The sequence below is a fragment of the Prionailurus bengalensis genome, chromosome C1 (genome assembly GCF_016509475.1).
Source record: "Prionailurus bengalensis isolate Pbe53 chromosome C1, Fcat_Pben_1.1_paternal_pri, whole genome shotgun sequence".
NCBI lineage: Eukaryota > Metazoa > Chordata > Mammalia > Carnivora > Felidae > Prionailurus > Prionailurus bengalensis.
In genome coordinates, this window is record NC_057345.1 from 149668014 (window position 1) to 149685878 (window position 17865).

General features: G+C 34.7%; 1 protein-coding gene across 38 annotated transcripts in view; it reads right to left on the reverse strand.

The window, feature by feature from the left end:
• BAZ2B (bromodomain adjacent to zinc finger domain 2B) overlaps positions 1-17865 on the reverse strand; it is a 326925-nt gene that overhangs the window by 102193 nt on the left and 206867 nt on the right. For all 38 annotated transcript variants that reach the window (XM_043576806.1, XM_043576805.1, XM_043576798.1 and 35 more), the window contains 4 exons: positions 17423-17616; positions 7956-8159; positions 7029-7427; positions 1527-2133 (listed from right to left, as the gene is read on the reverse strand). In XM_043576806.1, coding sequence (XP_043432741.1) covers positions 1527-2133; positions 7029-7427; positions 7956-8159; positions 17423-17616 — 1404 coding nt within the window. The remainder of the gene's footprint in view (positions 1-1526; positions 2134-7028; positions 7428-7955; positions 8160-17422; positions 17617-17865) is intronic.

A 17865-nucleotide genomic window follows, 5' to 3' on the forward strand; every position in this document is an offset into this window, starting at 1 on the left:
ATAGAAACTAAGGTATAGAGGGAATAGAATTGATTACTTAAATTAATAGATTCCAATAGCTTTAGAAGTATACTAGGTTCAGTATGAGGAAGAGAAGTCTGGAACTACCATCATTCTTTCATCTGGACTTTGAGGTAAAAGAAAACCATTTTCTGAGAGATTCTTGACTTTTCAGGCTGCAGTTATTCCATTTAGGTGCACGATTTCATCAGGCTTCACTAAAGACCAGGTTACAGATATAATTATGTGTGATCACTTAATGGTTTAATAATTTAAGTTTGTTCTAGCAATGTAGTTCTATGAAAGTATCTCTTCCTATAGATATGTATAATCTACTCCTGGATTAAACTTGATTAAACACAGGCCTGATGCTTGGAATGTATCTTAAAGGTTCCCAGAATAACAGCTTTTGTGGAATCTGCCTATGTTGAAATTTGTTATAAAAACTGTCTTCGAGGGGCGCCTGAGTGGCGCAGTCGGTTAAGCGTCCGACTTCAGCTCAGGTCACGATCTCGCGATCCGTGACTTCGAGCCCCGCGTCGGGCTCTGGGCTGATGGCTCAGAGCCTGGAGCCTGTTTCCGATTCTGTGTCTCCCTCTCTCTCTGCCCCTCCCCCGTTCATGCTCTGTCTCTCTCTGTCTCAAAAATAAATAAACGTTAAAAAATAATAATAAAAAAAAATAAAAAAAAACTGTCTTCGAAAGTTATTAATAATGGTAGTCATATTCTATCATGTAAAGTTGTGTTTATGGGAATCCCGGGAAAAAATATTGTCAGGAAAAGCTGTTCTTACACCGAGCGACTTTAGATACTTTAAGTTGTATAACTGACTATATTTTCCTATTTATATTGGTAGCTAGAAAATTTACCATTGGACTTGTGGAGGGTCAGTAATAAGTCCAAATATTTTTTATAATATGTATTTCATCTTTGTATTTAAGATTTAAGCTATCTTATATTTTATGTTTCCAATCTTCTGTGGAACAAGGAGGAGAGTTAAGGGGAAGAAAAACAGAAAGAAGTTTTAAAAAATACTAGAAAGTGAATTAAAAAATAAAATCAAGGAGTACTCTACTTGTTATTATACAAATTCTGTGTTGCTAATGGACAATCATAGGGATTTAGGTTTTTAGCACTTTCTAAATGACTGTGACTACAATTGTACCTCAGTGAAAATACCTGCTGAAACACTTAGGTAGCAGAAGAGATGAAAAAGAAAAGACAAATGAGTGGTCATGAATTAAATGAAAATTAAGCCAAGATTGTGATTTCTTAATTCCTGCATCATTTATATTCATTTAAAGTTATTTGTTTAATGTTAAATGAATAACAAAGCTGAGAATTTAACTAGGATTTCCAATTTCAGTTCCTCCTATATTTTACCAGCTCATTACAGAAAGGCACATAGCTGTGGGAAACACAGTGAATGACAATGATTATAAGTCTGTGAACTAAGATCCTCCTTAAAATGTTTTGGTTCAGATAGCATTTACAGAAATACTTCAAATTTAAAAATAAAAAATAACCTGATTGGCTGTCATCAGATTCATCATCTTCATCATCTTCCTCATCTTCTTCCTCATCATCTTCTTCTTCATCCTCATTTGAATCTTCAGAATCTTTACTACTGGGAATGTCTGAATCTGTTCCCCTGAACTGTTCCACTAAAGATTTTGCAGGGTGGGGGTGATGCTGTGTTTTCACTGGGTTTACATTATTGCTAACTGCTCTTTCCTTCCCTTGACTATGCAGTATGGGAGAGGCGGAGGGGGTTACAGTTGTCTGACTGCCAGGGGTTCTTCTCCCACCTGTACTCAAATTTACAGGTGAGGAAAAAGGGGTGCTGCTTGGAGTAGCGATGTTTTCGTTAAGCTTACTCTGCATTTTAGTTTTGGTAGTAAGTGCTAGAGGAGCTTCTTGAATGACACTTTGAATAACTCCATTTGGTTGGTGATTACCTAAAAGTGCATTTGTCAAGAATGGATTAGGGTGGTTGTTTTCTGACGTCTGTTTTGGATGTGCTGGTGAACTAGAGGTTGCTTTTGGATTTGACAAAGCTGCAATAACCTTCTTCAAGCTCTTGGATGACTCTTGTTTCTTTAACTGTGCTGGGAATGTCTGTTTATATTGTTCCTGTGAAAACAAAAGTTAAAAAACAAAACAACAATGTACCATAAAAACAAAGATTACTTGTATTTGCCTACCATATCTGACAACGGCTACTCATATACAAATTTAAATCATGATATACAAGTGCTTAAAATTAGTGGCAGTGATGACTAGTTGGTTGCTGAAACTTGGCTAGACATAATATATATTTAAAATTCAGTTAGTCTTTGTCCCTTCAAAATATAGGTTTCCCCTCTCTCATTACTATGGTCCCCTGTGTCTCAATAATCTAAATTTGAAATGCTGAAAACATCTTTTACTTTTCTTTCTTCCAAGTCAGCCATATTCCTATGTCTTTTGGACTCTTTCATCAGAATATTGCTCATACATAAGCCATACCATCATTTCTTCCCACACAATTCCCAACATATTTATCCTCATGCCATTTTTATCTTAATTTAAACTATTTTAGCGCCTTGGTCAAAAGCTGTAGTGTCTCCTCTGTCACTGACAACTTTATAAGGCCTAAATACTTAATTCTGAGCCTCAAGTTACTTTTCAAATTATAACTTTCTAGTCAAACTGTACTATTTGCCATGCCTTGTTCATGTCATATTTCCACCACCTCCGCATTTTGCTATAATCCTTTTCTCTGTGTGAAACGTCCTCCTCTTCTAAATCGCAAGCTGACAAAATCTTGCTCATCCTTCAAAATCCAGCCCAAAAAGCTTTCCATGTTTGTTCCAGCCAGAAGCACTCATGACTTCTATCCTTTGAACCCCATTACCTCTTATTTGTTACCGGATACTACCTGCAGTATGCATGATATGAAGCTGCTGGGATTGCTGGCTCAACATTGTATGGAGTCTACCTTGGAGTCCCTTTAGCACATTAGCATTAGAAAGAGTATAATAAAACAGTTTAGAAAAAGTACACTTTACTTGGAAAAAAACGATTTGTAAACCATTAAGCTATAAAATTTACATCTGTAAATAAGAAATAAAAACTTATTTGGCTCTCAGAATCTTGATAAGAATAAAACCACATGAACTTTATTAAATTTGTATAATTAAAATAGTACTTAAGTAGAGGGGCACCTGGGTGGCTCAGTCGGTTAAACGTCCGACTTCGGCTCAGGTCATGATCTCACGGTTCGTGGGTTTGAGCCCCGTGTCAGGCTCTGTGCTGACAGCTCAGAACCTGGAGCCTGCCTCAGATTCTGTGTCTCCCTCTCTCTCTGCTCCTCCCCCACTCATGATCTGTCTCTCTCTCAAAAATTAAATAAACATTTAAAAAAATTAAAAACTTAAGTAGAATGATTAAAGTATTTTAAGTAGTGTTGAATTTCAGAAGGTCAAAGTCTGTAACGAAAATGGTTGCCTCAGAATTAAAATCGGTAGCACTGTCAGCATTGAGCCTGGGCTCTGAACATTCTAGCCAGCAAAAATTTGTGGTGGGCATTTCAGAGTACAAATGCAGATGGAATGCAATATAGAATAATGTATTAAACCTTTTACAGCGGCAGTGCTAGTAAGCAGTATGCAATTCCTACATAAACTTCTTTATCTTATTTAATATCCCCACTGTATTAGTTTAGAAAATTAAGTTAATTCTTTGTAAACAAAGACTGTCACATAATATTCATACCTAAGGCAATGCTTCACAAAAAGAATGTGCTTAATTAGCATTTATTCAGTGATTAAATATGGGAAGTTATACTAAATAATTGCATTTACCTTTTAAAAATAACTTCATGGCAAGATTCTTATATAAAATACAGTATGTAAAAATGCATTAATATACTTAATTTTACTTAATAGTTTCAATATAAAAATATTGTATATTATATATAAGTATTTAATATGTACTGAGATTTCAGCAGAAAAATTTAGTATGTTTTCATTTCTTAAAACAAAATCATGTGACATAATCATTTTGTACTCTTTTTTATAGGTAGTAAATTTTCCTTCTAAATACATAAGATCAAAAGAGTCATGAAAACAACACCTTGTCCTTTAGTTTTATATTTTAATTTTCTGAAATTCATTTTGACTTAATTCTAAAGAATCAATTTCCATATATTGACACCTGAAGGTTTTCAAAAAAAAACCCAAAGATCACTGTATTTCACCCTAAGACTAGTATCAGCTACTCTTTTAAAGCAAACATGTTGTCCTTTTTGATACTAGAGGTGGTACATAAAAAGGGAGGCGGGGGGGGGGGGGAATTGAGAACTGCACAACAGCAAATGTCTTGCTGCTTTAACACAGCCACTTAGATGAAGAGAGTATGGGAAGACAGGTTTGAAGCTCTGTGCTTCCTCCAAGTTTTTGCTCCCCCAGCCCTTACCTGAGTCTGCAGTCCACCAAAAAAAAAAAAAAAAAAAAAAAAAAAAAAAAAAAAAAAAAAATCTAAGGAAAACTTGATAAAGAATATTCACTACTTGTATCTATATCTAATTAATGTATATTGATTTGAATTAAATGTCTATATTATAAGGGTATAGAAAGAGCCAATGATTAAATAATACTAAAAAAAATCATAGACTAGTAGGGGAGGCAGATACATGGCAGGTAACATGAAACAATTGAGACTATCATAGGAATAAACCAAAATTCTGTATGTTAGACTGTCATATAAAGAAAGAGAGCTGATGTAAGAAAAATATTTATAAAATACCCTTTAACTCAATGCTAGGTACCAAGAAAAAGTACACAGTCATTTAGAGTTGAGTCTAATGTGAATGTCCATTCACATAAAATATTTCCCATGAACTACAATTATCAGTTCAGAAACACCACATTGTTTCATCTTAATCATGGGCTTGGTTTAAGAATGACCTTAAGAATGACCTTGGTTTAAAATCCTTCTGTTCTTTAATTGTTATGTAATGTTAGCATGGGATTTAATCTCTCTAAGCTTTAGTTTCTTTACCTCACACAATTTTGTAAGCATCACATAAGATCATATGTGTAGGAAGTCTGGCTTGGCCACATTTATTAAGCAAGTGTTTAATAAGTGACTTTCTAACAGGCAGTCATATAAAATTCTTTAAATAAGAAACATTTAAGAAACTCTTTGAAAATTAAGAAACCTTTCAAAATACAAACAACTCCTAATATGCTCTATAATTTATCTTAAAGTAGGATACACATTAATTAAAAATTAAAATAACCCAAACAGTGTAAATTTTAGTTTGCTTAATTTATTCATAGGCAATAATGTGATGCCAGAAATAATACCTCCTTCTGATTGAGCATCACAAATTATCATATGCATGATATTATACCATTGGTCATTCTGTTTAGATCAGCGGTTTTCAAATCTGGCTATACATTTGAAAGTTTTTGATATGTGCAATACCTTGGTCTCAACAGACTAAGAGATTCTGATTTAATTGTTTTAAGGTATTATTCCTTTTTTTAAAGTTTTCCAAGTAATTCTAATGTATCCTTAGGCTTGAGAACTATGCATTTAGATTCTCATCAAAGCCTGATTTGTTCACGTAATTTTACTTTGACCCTGTTCTTAAATTCTTCTCAGTGCAGTAAGAGTTAATGGACAAGGACATTGTAACTTTTTTGAGAAAGGCAGCTATCACAGAGGTTAAGAACAAGGATTCTAGTACTACTGCTTAGATTTGAATTTTAACTCTGTCACTAACTAGCAGTGTGATCTTGGGAGAGTTATTTTTTATGAATCTCAATTTGATTATCTATAAATGGGCATTATAATATTAGTAGCATTTACAGATGTTAGTGTCCAATGAGTAAATGCATATTCAGCACTTAAAACAACAGCTGGCAAACAGCAAGAGCTTTACAAGTTATCTAATGGGATTAAGAGGTCTAATGATAATTTTTGTAATCAAAAGACAGGATACTTTGTTCAAACATAATATTTTTTCTCTACTCTGGATTGGTTCTAGAATAAAAGGCACTGGTCATTTCATTACTAGAATTCTACTAGACATATGAATGTAGACTATGTAGAAATATAAAATCAATAGCAAGAAAATAAAGATGAAAAAATTCTCCGATTATTGGTTCTGGTATTTGTATAAATAAAAATTACTCAAAATATTTTATATTTCATATAGTTGAGTCTAATGTGAATGTCCATTCACATGAAATATTTCCCATGAACTACCATTATCATTTCAGAAACACCGAATTATTTCATCTTAATCATGGGATTGATACAAGAATGATCTTGGTTTAAAATCCTTCTGCGCTTTACTTGTTATTTAGAACAAGTAAAGACTCAGTCAGGTGAGTGTCCGACTTTGGCTCAGGTCATGATCTCACAGTTCCTGAGTTTGAGCCCTGCATCATGCTCTCTGCAGTCAGTGCAGAGCCTGCTTGAGATCTTCTGTCCTCCTCTCTCTTTGCCCCTCCCCACTTGGGCATTCAACCGTTCTCTCTCTCAAAAATAAATAAACATTAAAATAAATGATTCTTCATAAAATCGTTCATTCTCTCTCTCTCTTAAAAATAAATAACATTAAAATAAATGATTCTTCATAAAGGATTTTTATGCTTGTGGTTGATAAAGTATAGGGCTACAGAGGTAAATGATTCAAGTTCATTTCTTTAAAGAAGAATATATTGATATTAGAAAAAAAGGACATTGATCTTAAAGAAAAGTAATTTGGAGTATATCTTATTCAAATGTATTTCTCCCCTTTCTGCTAAATCATTAAACCTCAGGAAAAATGACACGATTGTGTGCCAAAAATACATTAAGCAGATGTATATGTAAATATAAAATCAGAGAAATCTGATGTGCATATGCTATTCCTGGTAACTAATAAAGTATGAAAATAAGAGTAGAATTTCATTTAAACTAGCATATTGTAAGACTATATAAAAGCTCTTTTTCTAATAATAAAATTATTTTATAAATAATTTTTAACTCACCCGTTTGGATCGCATTTCACTGCTCAAAGGACTAGATTCTTCAGAGGTATTTTTATTCCCTGCTTTAAGTACATCAGGAGAAGAAGGAACTATGAGTTTCATGTAAGTTTCCTTTTTGGCTTGATTTACCAAAGATAAAGGTTTCACATTGGACACCAATCCCGTAGACTGTATTACACTTGTGTGTTTGTTCACAGATTCCTCCTTTGCCTGAGAGCTTTGGAAAATATATGGAAGCTGCTGTGACAAAACCTGAGGCTGCTTCTGCTGGGATTGGAATGATGGGTGAGTCTGGGACTCAGACACAAGAGGTAATGGCTGCTGTATTCTTTTTTCCTGGGCTTTTTCAGTTGCTTTCTGTCCATCTGCTTTTGGGTCTGAAATACCATGTAATAGCACCTGTAAATAAAAATAAAAAAGCAACTTCTCAATATCTATCAAAACAAAGAACATCAAGCAGCTGGAGAAAAAGGGTACTTTAAAAAGTTTTTTGGGGCGCCTGGGTGGTTCAGTCGGTTGAGCGTCCAACTTCGGCTCAGGTCATGATCTCTCGGCTTGTGAGTTCGGGCCCCGCCTCGGGCTCTGTGCTGACAGCTCAGAGCCTGGAGCCTCTTCAGATTCTGTGTCTTTCTCTCTCTGTCTCTGCCCCTCCCCTGCTCACACTCTGTCTCTCTCTGTCTCTCAAAAATAAATAAACATTAAAAAAAAATAAAAAGTTTTTCTAGTGACTTTAGATAGATATATAAAGCTCACTAAAAAAATACACCAAATGTCCCTTTAAAAATGTTTCTCCATCTCCTATTCTTTCTTGTGCAAATATAAGAACTAACAGCAATGATTAAACTTTAGGGACTCTGACAGTCAAGATAAACCAGTTAATTCCTAAATATGCATATGTGTGGATACTGCCAATGAAACTGTTTATACCTGGTTGTTACTTTTATGCTGTGCTTCGCTCTCTGAATCAGAATCATCATCTTCACTTTCTTCAATACTTTGATCTTCTTCTTCTTCATCTTCCTCTAGATCATCTGAATCACTACTACTAATGCCTTCACTTGAGGTGTCTGATGATGTACCCGAATCACTATCACTGTTGCTAGAACTTTCCATAGCTTTCTTCCTTGGTTTCTGGATAAAGACAAATTTTTAGCAACACTTCATTTTTGGAAAAAAATTCAAAGTTCACTAAGAGGTATGATTTTTAATTTTCAAGTGGTATTTCAATTTCAAAATATCACTTTAGAAAAAAGGAAAAAAGTCACATGTTGTAAGGGCAATTATTCAATAAATGAATCCAATTAACTTATCTGATAGGAATTCTCCAATAAAAAATACAGGCTCTGCATGTACGGAATATTAGAAACATCTAGCATATGTATAGATCTATTCATATGACGGCCATGCTTCAAAATGTATGACAGATTAAAAAGAGAAATTTACAAAATAATAATTCCAATTATTGTAAGGGTTACAGACACTGAAGTTCTCTATTTAGCTTTAGTCTTCTTTTTTATGCAGATGGTGAGTCAGTAGCCAAATATTTACATATAACATGCCAAACATACCTTCCAGGTGCTGGACAACAATGATGTTTAAGACAGAGCCCTTGCCTTCAAGAAACTTACATTCTAGTGCTGGCGGTGGTAGAATAAATAAATGGCTAATATAAAAGCAAAAAAATTCTATATAGTAGTAAGTACTGTAGAGAAAATAAAATAGGTAGCAAAAGACTTAGGGGGCTGCTCTAGCAAGGAATTTAATTTTTGTATTTCACTTCACAAAAGATATAAAATATGATAAAGACATTAATTTCTGGAACCTTTAAGGCTCTACAGGAAGAAGAAAATCCAAAATTGATACAAGGTGACATTAGGTCACATTAAAAAAGTTTTGTGTTTAAAGGACAGACAATGGTAGTGCATAAAAAGGAGGGAAAATCATGACATGAATTATAACTAAACAACTATATAACAATGGAAAAGTTAAAAGTCTGCCAACAGGAAGACTGAAAAGAAGAAATATTAACAAGGTACAGGAATAGATTGAGTATAATTCAAAGTTACACAGGAACATTTCAGTAGGATTTGCTGATAGATAAAAAAAAGAAAAAATATAGAAAAATCAGCAATAAATTACAAAAGTAATGAATTACAAAAGTTATGGTCTTAACAGAAATATACTCTGTCATGACTAATGAGTTTGGGGAATGAAAGACAATAATACACTTCCACAAAAAGAAGCCAGGTTGAAGTGATAGTTATAGACTGCAAATTAGGACTCTTTCCTTTTTGCTTTCTGAAATTTAAGTTAAATAAAATAAAATGCATATGAGTGAAGAGAGTCACTCCTGTTGAGATATTCTGCATGCAGTGATACTCTGTATTAACTGCTCCAAATTAGCAACCATAATGCTTCCTCTGGAAATACAATAAGCCAAATACCGGTTACCATTATTCCTTGAACTATCTCTTTCCCTCAGAGTATAGCAAGAGTGATGAGAAATAATGTGGGTAACACGGAATGAAAAAGACCAAAGTAGAGATTAAAGGGAAACAATAGTAATATAGAAAAATTAAGTCTACCATTTATTTGGCAGAGAAACAGCTTCTTCATTGTAACCAAAATCTATTAGGGGTTTCTAAGCATGTATAGCAAGATTATGAAAATCATGGAGTCTAAACAGAAGTTATCACTTTGGGTTTTACTAGAGGCTAAGAAAGGAAAGGAAAAAGTGAGATACAGTAATTTACCAGAGAAAAATAAACTCCTATTCCAATACCCAAGTAATCTGTATAGTTTTTAATTTAAAGGTGGCACGAGAAAGGGAGTCTACATGCCTCAAGAGTGGGTCTAGAGGTGTGGGTTCTAAAGTTTTAATGTGCAAAATATTTACTTGCTGAACTTGCAACAACCAGCAGATTCTGGAGTCCCAATTCCAAACAGGACACAGGCATCTACATTAACAAGCACTTTAATGTGATTCTGGTGCAGGTGGTCTTTGCAGACCATACACTGACAGTATACAAAGAGTCTGTGCCTCTATAATGTAACAAATTTAGTCCCCATATTAAAAAAAAATATATAGAAGTTAATAGACAAGTCGAGGTATTAGAGGAAAAGAGAAAATAAGTTTCAGTACTATCAATTTCATCTCCTTAATCTCTATTACGTGTGTGTGTGTGTCTTTTGTAGTCACACACAATTAAGTACACAATTAAGTAGTAAGTCTCTTTCCTGTCACTTAAACATTTTAAAAATGAATCTTCTTAGGTTATCAAAAAGTGATCAAAAAAGAGCTTATTAACCACCATTCGCACCCTATTCCAAGCTAGGAAAGCTTTTAAGAATCCTCTCCTTGAACTTTCATTTCATTGTATACTTCTTTCTTTCAATAACAAAACAAATTCAAGGCTATTATGTACCAGACATAGTTGCTCTAGTCTCTGGGGATACAAGGGTATGACAGCAACTCTGCCCTAGTGGTAACAGGGAGAACAGAATCAACAAACAATATAATTAGGTGTTTTTAGTGATGTATACCACAACTAAAATAGGATTCTTGGATTGATTGTGTGTGCTGGGGGTGAGGATGGGCATAAAGATTTAGGTGCAGTTATCAGGTAAGACCGTTTTGAGCTGAGACCTAAATGGAGAGTGAGAGACACTCACATGAAGATAAAAGTAGAGCCTTTCAACACAGGGGAAAGACCAAAGGCAACAGCCATGAAATAAGTTTGATATGTTCAAAGACTTGGAAAGGTCAGCTATCAGTTATAGCACAGGGATCCAGAGAGAGAAAGAGCCACAGGAAACAAGGTTGAATGGACTGGCAGGGGTCAGATTATATGGGGTCTTATAAGACTTGACAAGGATTTTAGTCTGAGGGGGATAGGAAACACTGGAAGGAGTGATAACATAAAATTATTTTAAAACCACAAAAACTCACTTATGTTTTTAAGAAGACTGTCTGCATGTAAAAAGTAGCTTGTTACTGACTTGTAATAGCAGGAGTGGAACTTATTTAAACTTGAATTGTTTTATTTTTTCCCCCCAACAGGCTGTATATGTATTTTAGTCTGTGACTTATATTGTTTAATTTGAAATATCTACATTTATTCTAAATAATCACACATTCTATATGAGGGAATTGGACTTAATGATTGTCAATGAACACTACTGACATAGCAACCCCCAGAAGGAATTATCGAAATTAGCTGAAGAACATTTTTTTCAAACTACACATGAAAAAGGTTACCGAAGCAATGTTTAAAAAGCTTTTAAAAAGGAAAAACACTGGGCAAAAAATATATATAAGATTTTCTTCCTTAGTTCCAATGTCCTTCATTCCCATTTTACTTGACAACCTACTACCACAAATTCATGCCAGACAATGACTTACCCAGAGGCAGAAGCGCTCTTTTTCTGAAATTTTAAGTTCTAGTATCCCTCACTTTGATAACCAACCTCTCTCTAGTGTCATTTCAACATAGATGCCTACAGACACCACCACGGTACCTCAGAATCCAACACTTTATATCATTAAAAAAGTGCCCCTGTAAGTTTTTACTACTTGCTACAGGAAATATTTTTTACTTTAATAGCACTGATTTTGCTTAGAAATGTCGATGTAGATTCCTTACTAAAGCTAAGGACAGAATCTATTTCATACGTATGCTGCTAAAGTCTTGCTTGCTCAATGCCTTGTATACTGTGGAAGCACTGGAGAGTACAGATGTTACTAGATTTCAGCACTATTTCTAAGAGGTACATTCCATCCCCAAACAGCAGAAAACACATTATTTTAAGTACATGTGGAACATTCTCCAGGATAGATCATGTTAGCCCACAAAAGAAGCCTCTATAAATTCCAAAAGACTAAAATCATATCATGCATCTTTTCCAACCACAACGTATGAAACTAGAAACCAAACACAAGAAAAAATTGGAAAGCACACAACTACATGAAGTCTAGATAACATACTACAAAACAATGAATAGATCAACTAAGAAATCAGAGGGGAAATCAAAAAATATATGGAGGCAAATGAAAATACAACAGTCCCAAATCTTTGGGATGCAGCAAAAGCTGTTCAAGAAGGAAGTTTATAGCAATACAGGTATACCTAAAGGAACAAGAAAATCTCAAATAAACAATCTAAACTTGCAACCAAAAGTAAAGAGAAAAAGAACAAAGCTCAAAGCCAGTAAAAGAACAAAAATAATAAAGATTGGAGCAGAAATAAATGAGAGAGATTGGAGCAGAAATAAATGAAAGAGACTAAAAGAACCAGGAGCTGGTTCTTTGAAAAGATAAAAAAAAATTGATAAACCTTTAAGCCAGACTCATCAAGAAATTAAGACAGGACTCAAATAAATAAAATCAGAAATGAAAGATGAGAAATAATAACTGGTATCACAGAAATACAATGGATTATAAAAGAATACTCTGAAAAATTACATGCTGACAAACTGGACAACCCAAAAGAAATGGATAAATTCCCAGAAACATATAATCTTACAAAACTAAATCAAGAATAAATAGAAAATTTGAAGAGATCAATTACTAGTCATGAAACTGAATCAATAATCAAAAGCTCCCAACAAACGCCAGATGGCTTCACAGGTGAATTCTACCAAACTCTTAAAGAAGAGATACTTACTTTTTGCAAACTCTTCCAATAAATAGAAGAGGAAGGAAAGCTTCCAAGTTCATTCTATGAGACCAACATTATCCTGATACCAAAACCAGATAAAGACATTACAAAAAGGAAAAAAAAAAAAAAAAGAAAGAAAGCTACAGGCCAATATCTCCAATGAACATTACAAAAATCCTCAACAAAATACTAGCAAACTGAATCCAAAAAAAGTCACTCACCACAATCAAGTGGGATTTACTCCAGAAATGCAAGGGTGGTTCAATATTCACAAATCAATGTGATACATCATATTAATAAGAGAAAAGATAGAAAACGTTTGATCATCTCGGTAGATCCATAATAGTATTTGACAAAGTACAACATTAATTCATGATAAACTATCAACAAAGTAAGTTTACAAGGAACATATCCCAACATAATAAAGGCCATATATGAAAACCCCACAGCTAACATCATATTTAATCATGAAAAAAGGAGAGCTTTTCCTCTAAGATTAGGACCAAGACAAGGATGTCCATCCTTACCACTTTTATAATGGAAGTCCTGGTACCTAGTACTAGAAGTCCTGGCCACAGCAATTACCGAAGGGGGGAAAAATACATAAAAGGCATCCAAATTGGTAAAACTTCTTCCTTATTTGCAGTTGACATGATACTATATATAGAAAATCCTAAAGACTCTACCAACAAACTACTAGAACAGATTAATGAACTCAGTAAAGTTGCAAGATACAAAATTAATCTACAGAAATCTGTTGCGTTTCTATACACTAATAATGAATAGCAGGAAGAAAAATTAAGAAAACAATTCCACTTACAATTGCACCCAAATAATAAAATACCTAAAAATAAACCAAGGAGGTGAAAGACCTGTATATGGAAACTACAAAACATTGATGAAAGAAACTGAAAAGGACACAAACAAATACAAATATATTCCATGCTCATGGACTGGAAGAACCGATATTATTAAAATGTCCATATTACCTAAAGCTGTCTACAGATTTAATGCAATCTCTATTGAAATATCAACAACATTTTTCACAGAATTAGAAGAAATACTACTAAATTTGTATGGAACCACAGGAGATTCTGAATAGCCAACTTCTAGAAGAAAACACAGGCAGTAGTTTCTTAGACATCAGCCATAGAAACATTTTTCTATCTGTGTCTCCTCAGGTAAGGGAAACAAAAGCAAAATTAAACTACTAGGACTTTATCAAGTAAAAAGATTTTGCAACAGTGAAAGAAACCATCAACAAAACAAAAAAGGCAACCTGCTGAATGGGAGAAGATAGTTACTCATGGTACATCTGATAAGGGGTTCATAGCCAAAATATATAAAAAACTTAATACAACTCAATGCTAAAAAAACCCCAAATAATTTGATTTAAAAATGGGTAGGGGACTTGAATAGACATTTCTCCAAAGAAGACATACAGACGGCCAACAGACAGATGAAAAGGTACTCAACATCACCCATCACTCATCAGAGAAATGCAAATCAAATCCACAACAAATTATCACCTTACACTAGTTAAAATGGCTAAAATCAAAAATAAAAGAAATAAGATGTGCTGGCAAGGCCATATAGAAAAAAACCTCATGCATTATTGGTGGGAATATAAATTGGTACAGCCACTCTGGAAAACAGCATGGAGATTCATCAAAAAGTTAAAATACAATTACTATATGATTCAGTAAGTGCACTACTGGGTATTATCCAAAGAAAATGAAAGTGCTAATTCAACAAGGTATATGCACCCCTATATTTATTCAGCATTATTTACAATAGCCAAGATACGGAAGCAACTCAAGTGTTCATCAATATACGAATGGATAAGAAGATGTGATGTATATATTACAGTAGATATTATTCAGCCATAAAAAAGAATGAGATTTTGCTACTTGCCACAACATGGATAGAGCTAGAGAGTTATCATGCTAAGTGAAATCAGTCAGAAAAAGACAAATATCATATGATTTCAGTCATATATGGAATTTAAGAAACAAAACAAATGAACAAAGAAAAGAAGAGAGAAATTTAAAAATCGACTCCTAAATACAGAGAACAAATTGGTGGTTGCCAGAAAGCAGGTGGGTGGGGGCTGGGTGAAATAGATAAAGGGGATTAAGGGTATCTTTATCCTGATGAGCACTAAGTAATGTATAGAACTGTTGAATCATTACATTGTATATCTGAAACTAATATAACACTGTATGTTAATGATAACTTGAATTTAAAAAAGAACATTTCTCCAAAAAGGTGAAAACAGCTTTATTACATATTTTTCAATTAAAAATACTAGTTTTATATGTTAAAAAAAACACTATGGGAGTAAGGAGTGCATGCAGAGAAGGGGGCAGCAGTGTGGACATAGCTCCTTGGAGCTCATACTAATGAGAATGCCCATGAAACAAATCATAAGTGAAATTAGTCAGCCAGAGAAAGACAAAAATCATATGACTTCACTCATATGAGGACTTTAAGAGACCAAACAGATGAACATAAGGGAAGGGAAGCAAAAATAATATAAAAACAGGGAGGGGGACAAAAACATGAGACTCTTAAATATGGAGAACAAACAGAGGGTTACAGGAGGGGTTGTGGGAGGGGGGATGGGCTAAATGGTTAAGGGGAATTAAGGAATCTATTCCTGAAATCATTGTTGCACTATATGCTAACTAACTTGGATATAAATTTAAAAAATAAATTAAATAAATATTTAAAAGAAAGGAAAGAAAGAAAGAAAGAAAGAAAGAAAGAAAGAAAGAAAGAAAGAAAAAGAAAGAAAGAAAGAAAAAGAAAAAGAAAGAAAATGGAACTTACATGGCTGGGTGTAGGGAGAGCAAGGATACAGAAACCACAGGGAGCCGGCACATCACTCTCTTCCCAGGCCAGGGCTCCCCTGGTGAGGGCACTTCGTTGTGCAGCCTGCTGATGCATTTCTGGCTGTGGGCAGGCCACTGTTGGAAGGGCTCTAGTCCCACATAACCAGAGTTGGCGAGAGGAGAGAGTTTACCACAATGTGGTTTGCTGTTATTTGGCAAGGCAGCCTTGTGAGGGCCCAATGTTGTGCAGTTAATTACAGCTGACTGCCTTGCATATAATACTAGGGTCCCAGCTTGTTGAAAGGCTCTAGAGGTGGAAGAAACTCAGGGACAGGCAGGTAGAGAAAGGCCTCTTCCACCCACATCACTGCCTGGTATCCTAGGAGCCCACCCTTTAAAGAAATATGGCCTCTGTAAGTCACTTGGCTAAAATTCCCCCCAGTTAGGATTATTGCAGTGAGCACATAAAAATAACTTTGAGAGCTGCCCAAGTTTAAATGTTGCCTATATTCACCTCCCTATGTCTGTGCCTCTTAACAAATGTCTGAAGACCTCCTTAAAAATTGACCTAAATCACAAAACTATATTAAAGAGGCATTGCAACTATCAAATAGCAAAGCAATAATAATAGATACTGTCATCTGCAAATAATGATAAACCTGTCTTCCTCTCCATCACTATATCCCCTTTTTAATATTCATGCCTTATTGCACTGGCTTGTTTGACTTATCCGAACATTAAATAATGCAGCCCTAACAGGGGAAAAAAAAGAATACTGAAATAGCAGATGTATGGAGTAGCCACTTACTGTAGGGCACAGGTACAGTACTAAAATAAAGGTAAACTTGGAAGACAGTCTCTCTCTTCCAACCTCATTCACCTAAGGCTGAACTTCAGACTTTGTTGGAGAGGAGGTGGCTGTTGCCCACTGTCTGGCAGAAAAGCTAACTGAGGTATCACAGGTCAGGCTGGCAAATAGAAAACATGCCAGCTGGAGTGCCAGGAAAAGTTGCTGGAAACCTCCGAGCTAGGGTGCCAGTAAAATTAGCTAGAAAGCCACCCACTGCTGTTTGGGTAAAACTTACTAATAAGGTCCCTGCTGGGATGCCCATGAAACCCACTAGAATGGGTGTACTACCAGTTCTCCTGAACAGAGCCCATGGAGAAGCAGCCAGATGGTGACAAAGCTACCCACTGGCAACCACGGCATAAGAGCAAGAAGAAAACACCAGAAACAGAAACAGAAGCCCTTTCCTCTTCCAGGGATTCTCCAAGATCCTCTGCTGACAAAGTCTAACACTGTGCCAATTGGCAAAGGAGAAGAGGGTGAATTTATAGAGCTGAAAGGCATAAATTGATAACCTGTATAGTTGGGGATAAAATGAAATAAAATTGGCCATGAGGGGATGACTGCTGAAACTGAATAATAGGTGCACAAGATTATTATGCTATTCTGTCTATTCTATATATTTGAAACTTCCCATAATGTTTTCTTATTTTTGTTTTCCTAAAAACATAGGCTCTGGGGTCAACCTGCTTGACTTCAAATACTGGCCACTTACCAGCCAACTATTTTGAGGCTCTGTTTCCCCATGTGTAATTGCAATACCTAGCTCATTAGAGGTATAGACAGGATTAAAATAGGTGTGATATGCAAAATGATTAGAGTAGAGCTGGTATGTAGTAAGTTCTCCATAAATCTTAGCTATTATTGCTATTTGTATTATTTATACTGGTGCTGAGAGTTTTAATTTTTAAGAGACATAATATTAGCATCACACCATAAAAATAAACGTGTAAAAATAAGAGTTGGTAATTCATAAGAAATGATTCCACAGAGTCAGGTGGTTTGACCTTTAGAATGATCTGTTGTATATTTGTCCTAGAAGGAAGAGTAACTTACCTTATCTTTTATTTTGTCAGCTCTAGCATCCAAAGGCTGGTTTTTGTTTTGTTCCTGATTACATTTTCGATTTCCTCCACCTGAGCTTATACTTTTACTTTGTCCCACAGAACTTGAAGCAGTAGTGGATAGTACAGGTGTGTTGATACCAGATACAGATGATGTAGTGTTTCCATTTATTGACCCATTTACACCTTGAAAATAAAAATAAACATGTTTATACAAAAGAATATTAATCAGTCATAAGAAGAAATGAAGTAATGATATATGCTACAATATGAAGGACTCTCTAAAACATTATGCTAAGTGAAAGAAATCAGACACAAAAAGTCACATATTGGATGATTCCATCTGTATGAAATATTCACAATGGGTAAATCCATAGAAACAGAGCACAAGTTAGTGGTTGCCAGGGTCTGGGGGAGGGAAGAATGAGGAGAAAC